The sequence below is a fragment of the Oncorhynchus gorbuscha genome, linkage group LG11 (genome assembly GCF_021184085.1).
Source record: "Oncorhynchus gorbuscha isolate QuinsamMale2020 ecotype Even-year linkage group LG11, OgorEven_v1.0, whole genome shotgun sequence".
In the NCBI taxonomy this organism is placed as follows: domain Eukaryota; kingdom Metazoa; phylum Chordata; class Actinopteri; order Salmoniformes; family Salmonidae; genus Oncorhynchus; species Oncorhynchus gorbuscha.
Window position 1 is genome coordinate 19,315,025 of NC_060183.1, and position 18,632 is coordinate 19,333,656.

The 18,632-nt window shown below is 45.0% G+C and overlaps 1 protein-coding gene across 1 annotated transcript; it reads left to right on the forward strand.

The window, feature by feature from the left end:
* The first annotated feature begins 2,114 nt into the window (after nucleotides 1-2,114).
* On the forward strand, nucleotides 2,115-5,295 carry sox8a (SRY-box transcription factor 8a). Its single transcript, XM_046368778.1, is given in 5 exon segments — nucleotides 2,115-2,744; nucleotides 3,047-3,294; nucleotides 3,515-3,762; nucleotides 3,764-4,006; nucleotides 4,008-5,295. Coding segments are annotated over 5 exon segments (1,428 nt in total). The 5' UTR covers nucleotides 2,115-2,325; the 3' UTR covers nucleotides 4,278-5,295.
* The last annotated feature ends 13,337 nt before the right edge of the window (nucleotides 5,296-18,632 follow it).

The following is an 18,632-nucleotide window of genomic DNA, read 5'->3' on the forward strand; positions in this document are numbered from 1 at the left end:
GCAATCTCCCTCTGCTCTTCAGAAATACAATTGATCAAAATAAGACCCCCTCCTGGTCACTGACAGACTCCACTTTTCCAAGCACATACTTCACCATTTGACACCTCAAATAGGTTTCCCCACATATGCATCCTTACTCAAACACATCCCAACAAGAAACGATTCATTATCATTTACATGCGTATCTTCCACTCCAATTTCCTTTTTGTTCCAGTTTTCGATGCTACTGTTGTCCCTTCAAAACATTTGTTTTCAACAAATTTGCTCAACGCTCTGCTTAATTCCAACTCAGCATCCACTTCCATCATCTTCCCATCCAACATTTTCCAAGCCGTATCCCATACCCTCGATTGGAAAGGAAAGGGAATCAGGTGGGCCTTCTATACACCTGTGGTCACATGGTGCAAAAGTGACATGTTCTTTTGGATCTGGGTTGAGCAGGCAGAGTGAAGTAGAGACTTAACAACAGTTTCCATTTTATTTTCTAGGGCATATGGCTCAGGTAGGATACATATCACATGTTCCATTCCACAGTTTGCTTATGCAAAATCAAACAAACCAAAACAGGCACAGGAAGTGGCACAGCAGCAGGAGCCAGGCAGTAAACAGGGCTCCACCATACCTTCAGACTGGGGGGGGGGGGGGGGTGAGCATTTATTTGAAATCCTCATGTCTTACTCATTGTTGGATCCAAATCAGATGTTATGTTATGGAATCGTCTGAAATCATATGGAACATCAATTAGACAATAGGAGCTCTTCTTGGGGCAATGAGGCAACTTGTCACACCCGTGCCATTGACACGATGCCAATTTGGCAAGTGTATGGTCGCGTTCCACTGCTAAGACGTTGCATGCGTCAACCATTGGTTGTGTTACCCTGCTCAGATGTTGCATGAATCAACCAATGTTGCCTGCGATGTCATCAACTGTGCAGTCGGGCACCAGATTGCTATAACATATGATGTGATTAGCTGATAGGCCTACATAAAATACCTATCAAGGCATTGTCTGTATGTGTCGGCAACGCCTGGGCAGAGGATTGCGCCCTAGGACTTGTGTTGTGATGGTTATAGAAATGTGTGGGAGCTAAATGTTATATGATGAATGCAGTCCAATTCCTAGCCTGCAGTCAGAGAAAAAAATATTTTCAACATGTAGTCTAATTATCCGTTTGTTTCTTTCAGCCCTCCAAATAGGCCTATAGACTAGTTGTTAGTTTTAAACATCCCACACAACAGATTGTTAAAAGAAAGTGTAAGACACCAACAAAAGATACCCAGCTAGTGCATAACGTTCTGAGAACCATGTTTCTTACAGCTTGGTGAGAGCGTTGTTGTCCTATGGTACTTTTGCAAACAACCCTACCAAAATGTTCTGGGAATGGTGCAGGTTCGTTACTAGGCTTTGAATCATTCGCATCATATTTAAGGAACTTCTCAAAATAACGTTATTTTCTTGGTATTTTAATGACCTGAACAGAACATTTCCTAAAAGTTCAAATATGGTCAAACTCCAGAGATCAGGCAGATGATTAAGGACCTGCTGTCTGGACTCCCGCGCAGCCACGGTCTCCTCTCGCAACCAGGACACCAGCACAGCCTCCAAGGCGCACGGGCAAACGGCCTGCCGATTGTTGTGGCTGCCCCAGGGTCCCTGCTATGCTGCCCAGCCCGTGTACTACTACGACACCTGGATGAGCTACCCCCAGTATACGGCCATGTGTACTGAAGAGGAGGAAAACATTATGCTCTGAAAAGAGTAAACAAATATCTGTATTTCTTTTTGACAGCTATGATGTTGCAGGTTCATAGGTCCATGCCTTGCACATATGGTTCCACAGTCAATGTATCTGAATGTAAACCAGAAATTCTGACCATGGATAATTATGGCTAAGAGTATCATATTTAACGTCTGGCTGATATAATACATTTAATATAGGTTATACAGATAAACGAATCATTAGAAATGATGTAACACAAATGATCAAATCACTGGCTCATAATTCCGAAAAATGGGAGGAACCAGTGGAGCTATGTCCAAACCAATGAGATATGAGGCGTGGCGTGAGAGGACACAACCCGATTCCAACAACATTATCTTGGCAGAACGAAAAGTGTCAGTATAAAACTGAGACGACATTGTAGACAGCATATCCAACAACAAAAACGTACAACAGTGTGAGAGGTAAATAAATGAAAACGAACATCACAAAGAGCGTTTGGGATTTTACATTTTTGGTCACTTAATTAAGGCTCCGTGCGTAAAATGCACATTTGGTGCAACCTACATGTAACTAGATACACAACATCAATTTTGCGCTGAACATGACGGAGGAAAATAGTAAGTCGTTCAACAACCATCCATGCAGTCCAACGGGAACTGCCAGCTCGATGTCGCAGGACGACTCGGATTCGGACGTCCCGTCCTCTCCAACCGGCTCCGATGGACAGGCGCCCAGGCACTCACCCGGCGACGGGATTACCCCAAAACTTGACACCGGCGAGGAGGATAACCGGTTTCCCGCGTGCATTCGAGACGCGGTGACTCAGGTGCTGAACGGATACGACTGGTCGCTCGTACCGATGCCCACACGAGGAGACCGAGCTCTGAAAAACAAACCCCATGTGAAGCGGCCAATGAACGCGTTCATGGTGTGGGCGCAGGCGGCGCGAAGGAAACTAGCGGACCAGTACCCGCATCTCCACAACGCCGAACTCAGCAAGACTTTGGGGAAGCTATGGCGGTCAGTATAGATGTATATATGTAATGGGGGATATAATACACATCTGCGCGCATAATGTGCCTGCATAGAACGTGGCAGAAAAATATGCAGTTAAAATTGTACACAATGTTAATTGCTGACAAGTTAAAAAATACGTATTATTACTTTATTAGTCATGTTTCCTAAAACGTACGGCACAACATTGCCTTTTCATCATGATTACCCTAATTCTACATGCCATTTACATGATATTCATTAGGACATCCAACACTGTGCATCTTATAGTAGTCCACAACTCAACCCAACCTGTCATCAATTTCCAGCCTGCTCTCTGAAAGCGAGAAGAGGCCATTTGTGGAGGAGGCAGAGAGACTGAGGGTCCAACACAAGAAAGACTACCCTGACTACAAGTACCAACCACGGAGAAGGAAGAGCACCAAGCCAGGTCAGAGTGACTCGGACTCCGGGGCTGAGCTGGCCCACCTCCACCCGGGCCAGATGTACAAGGCTGAACCTGGTCTGGCCAGACCGACCTCCATGGGGGATGGACAACATCATCTAGAGCGGACAAGTGAGTGGCTTTCACCATTCGATTCATTTTTGCATTCTCGATCAATTGATATTCAATAATAACAGTTAGTCCAAAGTTTGGAAGTGACCTGGGCATGGTATTTATCTGGTCCTCACTAGAGGATCTTGTCCCTCCCTCTTTTAGTTGTGCAGTATGCAGGTTTCCCCTTTTTGTTTGCATATGGTAACTAATGTTTAGGCGTCTGTTGTCTTTTTTTAAGGCCAACCACATGGACCCCCCACACCCCCCACCACCCCCAAGACAGAGCTGCACCTGGGGGTGAAACACGAGGGCCGGCACCCCCTGGACGGTGGTCGGCAGAACATCGACTTCAGCAACGTGGATATCTCAGAGCTGAGCACTGACGTCATCAGCAACATGGAGGCCTTCGACGTCCACGAGTTTGACCAGTACCTGCCACTCAACGGGCATGGCTCTGCCGATGCACCTCCCAACCACGGGCAGGGGGGGGCAAGGACCCAACCCCCCCTCTGGGTCGCTTAGCTCCTCCTATGGCCACTCCCACAGCAATGCCTCGCCTTGGGGTCCTAAAGGGCCGGGAGCGGGGTCGGCACCCCCTTCTTCCTCCTCGTCCTCAAGTAACAGCGATGGCCTTCACCACAGAACGCAGATCAAAACGGAGCAGCTGAGTCCCAGGCACTACAGCAGCCAGCAGTCCCACCCCACCCCGCCACCCCACCCCGACTACACCCCCCCTCAACTCTGGGAGCTGCCCCTCCTCTGCAGCCTCCTCTTCCTCCTCCTCCTTGCCCAGCCCCCAGTGTGACTATGCAGACCTCCAGAGCCCCAGCTACTACAGTGCCTACACCAGCTACCCCGCAGGTCTCTATCCGTACCCCTACTTCCACTCCTCTCGCCACCCCTACGGCAGCCCGCTCATCAACAGCCTAGCTATCCCTCCACCCCACAGCCACAGCCCAAACTGGGAGCAGACTGTCTATTCCACACTCACCAGGCCTTAGACTCAGCACTGACTGCCTATGGTGCCAGTCTGACATGGCTTTCACATAGTCTGTGGGATTCTTCTGTTTGTGCCGTGTTAGTGAGGACATGACACAAGGCTCAAGATTGGACATTATCCAAGACCAAGTGCCTGCTGGTTTTGTCACGATGGACAGAGAGTCTTTACCCACAAGCATGCATGAATCCTCCGTGAGGAAAACGTGGACCGCACTTCTGTTTGGACCACATCACAAATTAACCCAATTCTATATTTACTTTTTCAGTTCATTTCTTGTTCAACTCTTCATCTCAGATTGAATCATTATTATAACTTTAAAATATTATGTTTTGTATTTATGTTTTATCATAAAATGTTTTATTTTGGAATGACCATTGCAGTTAACAGATTTCTCAAACTAACTGTAATTCCATTTCCTATTCACATCACTTCAGTGCAGTTCCATTCCTTGTCTGAAAATAAGCCTTGGATTTCACTCAAGGCAACAGGTGTTCAATTCTTTTTCCTACGGATGGAGTTTACTAGATTTCAGGGTTGAAGGAAACAAGTGAAACGATCTACCATACGTTGTGATTGACTGGACAGCTGGACTAAGGACAGAAACGGCCATACTCACCATGTAGCATGGACCGCTAAGCCCTGTGCATCTGCTGCACTTGTCAACATTTGGAGAAGACATGTTCATTCCAGCCCTGCAATTCTGTGTGGATGAAGGCTTGTATTTCTGAAACAAAAAAACATGGAGAGACTGCCTAATGGACATTCCAGGTTTTGATTATTTGACATTTATACTTGATATGTCGACTGGAGTATTTGTATGCTGGCCCTATGATAACCAGTGACTTGTAACTGGCTCTTGTAAACGCTTGATAAGCTTAGTGTGGGATGCTGTTTTATGTTTACCTTTATGATGAAATAACTGAATTGCAGAGTAAGAACTCATGCCGAGCCATTAAATACGTTTGCCCACACACCTTTTTCTGACAATTATGAAATTTTTTGCAAATGACAGATAAATAAACAAAACATTTCTGAGTAGTTGGGCAAAATTTCTTGAAGACAGACTGGATGCTTGCCATGCAATTACAGAGAGTGGGTAGTGTGAGTGTGTGCACATGCGTGTGTGTGACACAGACAGAAAGCAATTACAAAGTAAATAAGCCATTACTTTGTTAAAAGTTTCTATTTCTCCCTTTATCTGGGGAAAGAAAATTACATTAATGGGACCAATAAACAACAACTGCATCATTACCAAAGGCACCAACAAGCAACAGAGTATGGGATGACGTAACCACAGGGATGACTTAACCACAGGGACTTAACCACAGGGAAGATTTAACCACAGGGATGACAACCACAGGGAAGACTTAACCACAGGGAAGACAACCACAGGGATGACTTAACCACAGGGAAGACTTAACCACCTGGGAAGACTTAACCACAGGGATGACTTAACCACTGGGAAGACTTAACCACAGGGAAGACTTAACCACAGTGATGACAACCACAGGGAAGACTTAACCACAGGGATGACTTAACCACTGGGAAAACTTAACCACAGGGAAGACTTAACCACAGGGAAGACTTAACCACAGGGAAGACTTAACCACAGGCATGACTTAACCACTGGGAAGACTTAACCACTGGGAAGACTTAACCACAGGGAAGACTTAACCACAGGGAAGATTTAACCACAGGCATGACTTAACCACAGGGAAGATTTAACCACAGGGAAGACCACAGGGAAGACTTAACCACAGGGAAGACTTAACCACAGGGAAGACTTAACCACAGGGATGACTTAACCACAGGGAAGACTTAACCACAGGGAAGACTTAACTACAGGGAAGACAACCACAGGGAAGACAACCACAGGGAAGACTTAACTTACAGGGAAGACAACCACAGGGAAGACTTAACCACAGGAATGACTTAACCACAGGGAAGACAACCACAGGGAAGAGTTAACCACAGTGATGACTTAACCACAGGGAAGACAACCACAGGAAAGACTTAACCACAGGGAAGATTTAACTGCAGGGAAGACCACCACAGGGAAGACAACCACAGGGAAGACTTAACCACAGGGAAGACAACCACAGGGAATACTTAACCACAGGGAAGACAACCACAGGGAAGATTTAACCACAGGGAAGACTTAACCACAGAGAAGACTTAATTAACCACAGGGAAGACTTAACCACAGGGAAGACTTAATTAACCACAGGGAAGACTTAATTAACCCCAGAGAAGACTTAATTAACCACTGGGAAGACTTAACCACAGGGAAGACTTAATTAACCACAGGGAAGACTTAACCACAGAGAAGACTTAATTAACCACAGGGAAGACTTAATTAACCACAGGGAAGACTTAATTAACCCCAGGGAAGACTTAATTAACCACAGGGAAGACTTAACCACAGGGAAGACTTAACCACAGGGAAGACAACCACATTGAATATTTAACCACAGGGATTAATTAACCACAGGGAAGACTTAACCACAGAGAAGACTTAATCACAGGGAATACTTAACCACAGGAATGACTTAACCACAGGAAAGACTTAACCACAGGAAAGACTTAACCACAGGGAAGACAACCACAGGGAAGATTTAACCACAGGGAAGACTTAACCACAGGGAAGACTTAACCACAGGGAAGACAACCACAGGGAAGACTTAACCACAGGGATGACTTAACCACAGGGAAGACTTAACCACAGGGAAGACAACCACAGGGAAGACCTAACCACAGGGAAGACAACCACAGGGAAGACTTAACCACAGGGAAGACAACCACAGGGAAGACAACCACAGGGAAGACTTAACTACAGGGAAGACAACCACAGGGAAGACTTAACCACAGGAAGACTTAACCACAGGGAAGACAACCACAGGGAAGACTTAACCAACTTAACCACAGGAAAGGAAGACAAAGAAGACTTAACCACTGGGAAGACTTAACCACAGGGAAGACTTAATTAACCACAGGGAAGACTTAACCACAGAGAAGACTTAATTAACCACAGGGAAGACTTAACCACAGGGATGTCTTAACCACAGGAAAGACTTAATTAACCACAGGGAAGACAGAGAAGACTTAATTAACCACTGGGAAGACTTAACCACAGGAAGACTTAATTAACCACAGGGAAGACTTAATTAACCACAGGGAAGACTTAACCACAGGAAGACTTAACCACAGAGAAGACTTAATTTGACTTAACCACAGGGAAGACTTAACCACAGGGAAGACTTAACCACAGGGATGACTTAATCACAGGGAAGACTTAATTAACCACAGGGAAGACTTAACCACAGGGAAGACTTAATTAACCACAGGGAAGACTTAATTAACCACAGGGAAGACTTAACCACAGGGAAGACTTAACCACAGAGAAGACTTAATTAACCACAGGGATGACTTAACCACAGGGAAGACTTAACCACAGGGAAGACTTAACCACAGGGATGACTTAACCACAGGGAAGACTTAATTAACCACAGGGAAGACTTAAACACAGGGATGACTTAACCACAGGGAAGACTTAACCACTGGGAAGACTTAACCACAGACTTAACCACAGGGAAGACTTAACCACAGGGAAGATTTAACCACAGGCATGACTTAACCACAGGAAGATTTAATCACAGGAAGACTTAACCACAGGGAAGACTTAACCACAGGGAAGACTTAACCACAGGGAAGACTTAACCACAGGGATGACTTAACCACAGGGATGACTTAACCACAGGGAAGACTTAACCACAGGGAAGACTTAACCACAGGGAAGACTTAACCACAGGGAAGACTTAACCACAGGGAAGACAACCACAGGGAAGACTTAACCACAGGGATGACTTAACCACAGGGAAGACTTAACCACAGGGAAGACAACCACAGGGAAGACCTAACCACAGGGAAGACAACCACAGGGAAGACTTAACCACAGGGAAGACTTAACCACAGGGAAGACAACCACAGGGAAGACAACCACAGGGAAGACTTAACTACAGGGAAGACAACCACAGGGAAGACTTAACCACAGGAATGACTTAACCACAGGGAAGACAACCACAGGGAAGACTTAACCACAGGGATGTCTTAACCACAGGAAAGACTTAACCACAGGGAAGACAACCACAGAGAAGACTTAATTAACCACTGGGAAGACTTAACCACAGGGAAGACTTAATTAACCACAGGGAAGACTTAACCACAGAGAAGACTTAATTAACCACAGGGAAGACTTAACCACAGGGATGTCTTAACCACAGGAAAGACTTAACCACAGGGAAGACAACCACAGAGAAGACTTAATTAACCACTGGGAAGACTTAACCACAGGGAAGACTTAATTAACCACAGGGAAGACTTAACCACAGAGAAGACTTAATTAACCACAGGGAAGACTTAATTAACCACAGGGAAGACTTAACCACAGGGAAGACTTAACCACAGAGAAGACTTAATTAACCACAGGGATGACTTAACCACAGGGAAGACTTAACCACAGGGAAGACTTAACCACAGGGATGACTTAATCACAGGGAAGACTTAATTAACCACAGGGAAGAATTAACCACAGGGAAGACTTAATTAACCACAGGGAAGACTTAACCACAGGGAAGACTTAACCACAGGGAAGACTTAATTAACCACAGGGATGACTTAACCACAGGGAAGACTTAACCACAGGGAAGACTTAACCACAGGGATGACTTAACCACAGGGAAGACTTAATCACAGGGAAGACTTAATTAACCACAGGGAAGACTTAAACACAGGGATGACTTAACCACAGGGAAGACTTAACCACTGGGAAGACTTAACCACAGGGAAGACTTAACCACAGGGAAGACTTAACCACAGGGAAGATTTAACCACAGGCATGACTTAACCACAGGGAAGATTTAATCACAGGGAAGACTTAACCACAGGGAAGACAACCACAGGGAAGACTTAACCACAGGGAAGACTTAACCACAGGGAAGACTTAACCACAGGGATGACTTAACCACAGGGATGACTTAACCACAGGGAAGACTTAACCACAGGGAAGACTTAACCACAGGGAAGACTTAACCACAGGGAAGACTTAACTACAGGGAAGACAACCACAGGGAAGACTTAACCACAGGGAAGACTTAACCACAGGGAAGACTTAACTACAGGGAAGACAACCACAGGGAAGAGTTAACCACAGTGATGACTTAACCACAGGAAGACAACCACAGGAAAGACTTAACCACAGGGAAGATTTAACCGCAGGGAAGACCACCACAGGGAAGACAACCACAGGGAAGACTTAACCACAGGGAAGACAACCACAGGGAATACTTAATTAACCACAGGGAAGACTTAACCACAGGGAAGACTTAATTAACCACAGGGAAGACTTAATTAACCCCAGAGAAGACTTAATTAACCACTGGGAAGACTTAACCACAGGGAAGACTTAATTAACCACAGGGAAGACTTAACCACAGAGAAGACTTAATTAACCACAGGAAGACTTAATTAACCACAGGGAAGACTTAATTAACCCCAGGGAAGACTTAATTAACCACAGGGAAAACTTAACCACAGGGAAGACTTAACCACAGGGAAGACAACCACAGGGAAGATTTAACCACAGGAAGACTTAATTAACCACAGGGAAGACTTAACCACAGGGAAGACAACCACAGGGAAGACTTAACCACAGGGAAGACTTAACCACAGGAAGACAACCACAGGGAAGACTTAACCACAGGGATGACTTAACCACAGGGAAGACTTAACCACAGGGAAGACAACCACAGGGAAGACCTAACCACAGGGAAGACAACCACAGGGAAGACTTAACCACAGGGAAGACTTAACCACAGGGAAGACAACCACAGGGAAGACTTAACTACAGGGAAGACAACCACAGGGAAGACTTAACCACAGGAATGACTTAACCACAGGGAAGACAACCACAGGGAAGACTTAACCACAGGGATGTCTTAACCACAGGAAAGACTTAACCACAGGGAAGACAACCACAGAGAAGACAACCACAGAGAAGACTTAATTAACCACTGGGAAGACTTAACCACAGGGAAGACTTAATTAACCACAGGGAAGACTTAACCACAGAGAAGACTTAATTAACCACAGGGAAGACTTAATTAACCACAGGAAAGACTTAATTAACCACAGGGAAGACTTAATTAACCACAGAGAAGACTTAATTAACCACAGGGATGACTTAACCACAGGGATGACTTAACCACAGGGAAGACTTAACCACAGGGAAGACTTAACCACAGGGAAGAATTAACCACAGGGATGACTTAACCACAGGGAAGACTTAACCACAGAGAAGACTTAATTAACCACAGGGATGACTTAACCACAGGGAAGACTTAACCACAGGGAAGACTTAACCACAGGGATGACTTAATCACAGGGAAGACTTAATTAACCACAGGGAAGACTTAACCACAGGGAAGACTTAATTAACCACAGGGAAGACTTAATTAACCACAGGGAAGACTTAATTAACCACAGGGAAGACTTAACCACAGGGAAGACTTAATTAACCACAGGGATGACTTAACCACAGGGAAGACTTAACCACAGGGAAGACTTAACCACAGGGATAACTTAACCACAGGGAAGACTTAATCACAGGGAAGACTTAACCACAGGGAAGACTTAACCACAGGGAAGACTTAACCACAGGGAAGACTTAACCACTGGGAAGACTTAACCACAGGGAAGACTTAACCACAGGGAAGACTTAACCACAGGGAAGACTTAACCACAGGGAAGACTTAACCACAGGGAAGACTTAACCACAGGGAAGACTTAACCACAGGGAAGACTTAACCACAGGGAAGACAACCACAGGGAAGACTTAACCACAGGGGAATGACTTAACCACAGGGAAGACAACCACAGGGAAGACTTAACCACAGTGATGACTTAACCACAGGGAAGACAACCACAGGAAAGACTTAACCACAGGGAAGACAACCACAGGGAAGACTTAACCACAGGGAAGACAACCACAGGGAAGACTTAACCACAGGGAAGACAACCACAGGGAAAGTTAACCACTTAATTAACCACAGGGAAGACTTAACCACAGGAAGACTTAACCACAGGGAAGATAATTAACCCCAGAGAAGACTTAATTAACCACAGGGAAGACTTAACCACAGGGAAGACTTAATTAACCACAGGGAAGACTTAACCACAGAGAAGACTTAATTAACCACAGGGAAGACTTAATTAACCACAGGGAAGACTTAATTAACCCCAGGGAAGACTTAATTAACCACAGGGAAAACTTAACCACAGGGAAGACTTAACCACAGGGAAGACAACCACATTGAATATTTAACCACAGGGATTAATTAACCACAGGGAAGACTTAACCACAGGAAGACTTAATCACAGGGAAGACTTAACCACAGGAATGACTTAATTAACCACAGGAAAGACTTAACCACAGGAAAGACTTAACCACAGGGAAGACAACCACAGGGAAGATTTAACCACAGGGAAGACTTAATTAACCACAGGGAAGACTTAACCACAGGGAAGACAACCACAGGAAAGACTTAACCACAGGGAAGACAACCACAGGGAAGACTTAACCACAGGGATGACTTAACCACAGGGAAGACTTAACCACAGGGAAGACAACCACAGGGAAGACAACCACAGGGAAGACCTAACCACAGGGAAGACAACCACAGGGAAGACTTAACCACAGGGAAGACTTAACCACAGGGAAGACAACCACAGGGAAGACTTAACTACAGGGAAGACAACCACAGGGAAGACTTAACCACAGGAATGACTTAACCACAGGGAAGACAACCACAGGGAAGACTTAACCACAGGGATGTCTTAACCACAGGAAAGACTTAACCACAGGGAAGACAACCACAGAGAAGACAACCACAGAGAAGACTTAATTAACCACTGGGAAGACTTAACCACAGGGAAGACTTAATTAACCACAGGGAAGACTTAACCACAGAGAAGACTTAATTAACCACAGGGAAGACTTAATTAACCACAGGAAAGACTTAATTAACCACAGGGAAGACTTAATTAACCACAGAGAAGACTTAATTAACCACAGGGATGACTTAACCACAGGGATGACTTAACCACAGGGAAGACTTAACCACAGGGAAGACTTAACCACAGGGAAGAATTAACCACAGGGATGACTTAACCACAGGGAAGACTTAATCACAGGGAAGACTTAATTAACCACAGGGAAGACTTAAACACAGGGATGACTTAACCACAGGGAAGATTTAACCACAGGGAAGACTTAACCACAGGGATGACTTAACCACAGGGAATTCAACCACAGGGAAGACTTAACCACAGGGAAGACTTAACCACTGGGAAGACTTAACCACAGGGAAGACTTAACCACAGGGAAGACTTAACCACAGGGAAGATTTAACCACAGGCATGACTTAACCACAGGGAAGATTTAATCACAGGGAAGACTTAACCACAGGGAAGACAACCACAGGGAAGACTTAACCACAGGGAAGACTTAACCACAGGGAAGACTTAACCACAGGGATGACTTAACCACAGGGATGACTTAACCACAGGGAAGACTTAACCACAGGGAAGACTTAACCACAGGGAAGACTTAACTACAGGGAAGACAACCACAGGGAAGACTTAACCACAGGGAAGACTTAACCACAGGGAAGACTTAACTACAGGGAAGACAACCACAGGGAAGACTTAACCACAGGAATGACTTAACCACAGGGAAGACAACCACAGGGAAGAGTTAACCACAGTGATGACTTAACCACAGGGAAGACAACCACAGGAAAGACTTAACCACAGGGAAGATTTAACCGCAGGGAAGACCACCACAGGGAAGACAACCACAGGGAAGACTTAACCACAGGGAAGACAACCACAGGGAATACTTAATTAACCACAGGGAAGACTTAACCACAGGGAAGACTTAATTAACCACAGGGAAGACTTAATTAACCCCAGAGAAGACTTAATTAACCACTGGGAAGACTTAACCACAGGGAAGACTTAATTAACCACAGGGAAGACTTAACCACAGAGAAGACTTAATTAACCACAGGGAAGACTTAATTAACCACAGGGAAGACTTAATTAACCCCAGGGAAGACTTAATTAACCACAGGGAAAACTTAACCACAGGGAAGACTTAACCACAGGGAAGACAACCACATTGAATATTTAACCACAGGGATTAATTAACCACAGGGAAGACTTAACCACAGAGAAGACTTAATCACAGGGAATACTTAACCACAGGAATGACTTAACCACAGGAAAGACTTAACCACAGGAAAGACTTAACCACAGGGAAGACAACCACAGGGAAGATTTAACCACAGGGAAGACTTAACCACAGGGAATACAACCACAGGGAAGACTTAACCACAGGGAAGACAACCACAGGAAAGACTTAACCACAGGGAAGACAACCACAGGGAAGACTTAACCACAGGGAAGACTTAACCACAGGGAAGACAACCACAGGGAAGACAACCACAGGGAAGACCTAACCACAGGGAAGACAACCACAGGGAAGACTTAACCACAGGGAAGACTTAACCACAGGGAAGACAACCACAGGGAAGACTTAACTACAGGGAAGACAACCACAGGGAAGACTTAACCACAGGAATGACTTAACCACAGGGAAGACAACCACAGGGAAGACTTAACCACAGGGATGTCTTAACCACAGGAAAGACTTAACCACAGGGAAGACAACCACAGAGAAGACAACCACAGAGAAGACTTAATTAACCGCTGGGAAGACTTAACCACAGGGAAGACTTAATTAACCACAGGGAAGACTTAACCACAGAGAAGACTTAATTAACCACAGGGAAGACTTAATTAACCACAGGAAAGACTTAATTAACCACAGGGAAGACTTAATTAACCACAGAGAAGACTTAATTAACCACAGGGATGACTTAACCACAGGGATGACTTAACCACAGGGAAGACTTAACCACAGGGAAGACTTAACCACAGGGAAGACTTAACCACAGGGATGACTTAACCACAGGGAAGACTTAACCACAGGGAAGACTTAACCACAGGGAAGACTTAACCACAGGGAAGACTTAACTACAGGGAAGACAACCACAGGGAAGACTTAACCACAGGGAAGACTTAACCACAGGGAAGACTTAACTACAGGGAAGACAACCACAGGGAAGAGTTAACCACAGTGATGACTTAACCACAGGGAAGACAACCACAGGAAAGACTTAACCACAGGGAAGATTTAACCGCAGGGAAGACCACCACAGGGAAGACAACCACAGGGAAGACTTAACCACAGGGAAGACAACCACAGGGAATACTTAATTAACCACAGGGAAGACTTAACCACACGGAAGACTTAATTAACCACAGGGAAGACTTAATTAACCCCAGAGAAGACTTAATTAACCACAGGGAAGACTTAATTAACCACAGGGAAGACTTAACCACAGAGAAGACTTAATTAACCACAGGGAAGACTTAATTAACCACAGGGAAAACTTAATTAACCCCAGGGAAGACTTAATTAACCACAGGGAAAACTTAACCACAGGGAAGACTTAACCACAGGGAAGACAACCACATTGAATATTTAACCACAGGGATTAATTAACCACAGGGAAGACTTAACCACAGAGAAGACTTAATCACAGGGAATACTTAACCACAGGAATGACTTAACCACAGGAAAGACTTAACCACAGGAAAGACTTAACCACAGGGAAGACAACCACAGGGAAGATTTAACCACAGGGAAGACTTAACCACAGGGAATACAACCACAGGGAAGACTTAACCACAGGGAAGACAACCACAGGGAAGACTTAACCACAGGGAAGACTTAACCACAGGGAAGACAACCACAGGGAAGACTTAACCACAGGGATGACTTAACCACAGGGAAGACTTAACCACAGGGAAGACAACCACAGGGAAGACCTAACCACAGGGAAGACAACCACAGGGAAGACTTAACCACAGGGAAGACTTAACCACAGGGAAGACAACCACAGGGAAGACTTAACTACAGGGAAGACAACCACAGGGAAGACTTAACCACAGGAATGACTTAACCACAGGGAAGACAACCACAGGGAAGACTTAACCACAGGGATGTCTTAACCACAGGAAAGACTTAACCACAGGGATGACTTAATCACAGGGAAGACTTAATTAACCACAGGGAAGACTTAACCACAGGGAAGACTTAATTAACCACAGGGAAGACTTAATTAACCACAGGGAAGACTTAACCACAGGGAAGACTTAACCACAGGGAAGACTTAATTAAACAGGGATGACTTAACCACAGGGAAGACTTAACCACAGGGAAGACTTAACCACAGGGATGACTTAACCACAGGGAAGACTTAATCACAGGGAAGACTTAATTAACCACAGGGAAGACTTAAACACAGGGATGACTTAACCACAGGGAAGACTTAACCACAGGGATGACTTAATCACAGGGAAGACTTAATTAACCACAGGGAAGACTTAACCACAGGGAAGACTTAATTAACCACAGGGAAGACTTAATTAACCACAGGGAAGACTTAACCACAGGGAAGACTTAACCACAGAGAAGACTTAATTAACCACAGGGATGACTTAACCACAGGGAAGACTTAACCACAGGGAAGACTTAACCACAGGGATGACTTAACCACAGGGAAGACTTAATCACAGGGAAGACTTAATTAACCACAGGGAAGACTTAAACACAGGGATGACTTAACCACAGGGAAGACTTAACCACTGGGAAGACTTAACCACAGGGAAGACTTAACCACAGGGAAGACTTAACCACAGGGAAGATTTAACCACAGGCATGACTTAACCACAGGGAAGATTTAATCACAGGGAAGACTTAACCACAGGGAAGACAACCACAGGGAAGACTTAACCACAGGGAAGACTTAACCACAGGGAAGACTTAACCACAGGGATGACTTAACCACAGGGATGACTTAACCACAGGGAAGACTTAACCACAGGGAAGACTTAACCACAGGGAAGACTTAACCACAGGGAAGACTTAACTACAGGGAAGACAACCACAGGGAAGACTTAACCACAGGGAAGACTTAACCACAGGGAAGACTTAACTACAGGGAAGACAACCACAGGGAAGAGTTAACCACAGTGATGACTTAACCACAGGGAAGACAACCACAGGAAAGACTTAACCACAGGGAAGATTTAACCGCAGGGAAGACCACCACAGGGAAGACAACCACAGGGAAGACTTAACCACAGGGAAGACAACCACAGGGAATACTTAATTAACCACAGGGAAGACTTAACCACAGGGAAGACTTAATTAACCACAGGGAAGACTTAATTAACCCCAGAGAAGACTTAATTAACCACTGGGAAGACTTAACCACAGGGAAGACTTAATTAACCACAGGGAAGACTTAACCACAGAGAAGACTTAATTAACCACAGGGAAGACTTAATTAACCACAGGGAAGACTTAATTAACCCCAGGGAAGACTTAATTAACCACAGGGAAAACTTAACCACAGGGAAGACTTAACCACAGGGAAGACAACCACAGGGAAGATTTAACCACAGGGAAGACTTAATTAACCACAGGGAAGACTTAACCACAGGGAAGACAACCACAGGGAAGACTTAACCACAGGGAAGACTTAACCACAGGGAAGACAACCACAGGGAAGACTTAACCACAGGGATGACTTAACCACAGGGAAGACTTAACCACAGGGAAGACAACCACAGGGAAGACCTAACCACAGGGAAGACAACCACAGGGAAGACTTAACCACAGGGAAGACTTAACCACAGGGAAGACAACCACAGGGAAGACTTAACTACAGGGAAGACAACCACAGGGAAGACTTAACCACAGGAATGACTTAACCACAGGGAAGACAACCACAGGGAAGACTTAACCACAGGGATGTCTTAACCACAGGAAAGACTTAACCACAGGGAAGACAACCACAGAGAAGACAACCACAGAGAAGACTTAATTAACCACTGGGAAGACTTAACCACAGGGAAGACTTAATTAACCACAGGGAAGACTTAACCACAGAGAAGACTTAATTAACCACAGGGAAGACTTAATTAACCACAGGAAAGACTTAATTAACCACAGGAAGACTTAATTAACCACAGAGAAGACTTAATTAACCACAGGGATGACTTAACCACAGGGATGACTTAACCACAGGGAAGACTTAACCACAGGGAAGACTTAACCACAGGGAAGAATTAACCACAGGGATGACTTAACCACAGGGAAGACTTAATCACAGGAAGACTTAATTAACCACAGGGAAGACTTAAACACAGGGATGACTTAACCACAGGGAAGATTTAACCACAGGGAAGACTTAACCACAGGGATGACTTAACCACAGGGAATTCAAGACAGGGAAGACTTAACCACAGGGAAGACTTAACCACTGGGAAGACTTAACCACAGGGAAGACTTAACCACAGGGAAGATTTAACCACAGGCATGACTTAACCACAGGGAAGATTTAATCACAGGGAAGACTTAACCACAGGGAAGACAACCACAGGGAAGACTTAACCACAGGGAAGACTTAACCACAGGAAGACTTAACCACAGGGATGACTTAACCACAGGGATGACTTAACCACAGGGAAGACTTAACCACAGGGAAGACTTAACCACAGGGAAGACTTAACTACAGGGAAGACAACCACAGGGAAGACTTAACCACAGGGAAGACTTAACCACAGGGAAGACTTAACTACAGGGAAGACAACCACAGGGAAGACTTAACCACAGGAATGACTTAACCACAGGGAAGACAACCACAGGGAAGACTTAACCACAGGGAAGACTTAACCACAGGAAGACAACCACAGGGAAGACTAACCACAGGGAAGACAACCACAGGGAAGACTTAACCACAGGGAAGACTTAACCACAGGGACGACAACCACAGGGAAGACTTAACTACAGGGAAGACAACCACAGGGAAGACTTAACCACAGGAATGACTTAACCACAGGAAGACAACCACAGGAAGACTTAACCACAGGGATGTCTTAACCACAGGAAAGACTTAACCACAGGAAGACAACCACAAGAAGACAACCACAGAGAAGACTTAATTAACCGCTGGGAAGACTTAACCACAGGGAAGACTTAATTAACCACAGGGAAGACTTAACCACAGAGAAGACTTAATTAACCACAGGGAAGACTTAATTAACCACAGGAAAGACTTAATTAACCACAGGGAAGACTTAATTAACCACAGAGAAGACTTAATTA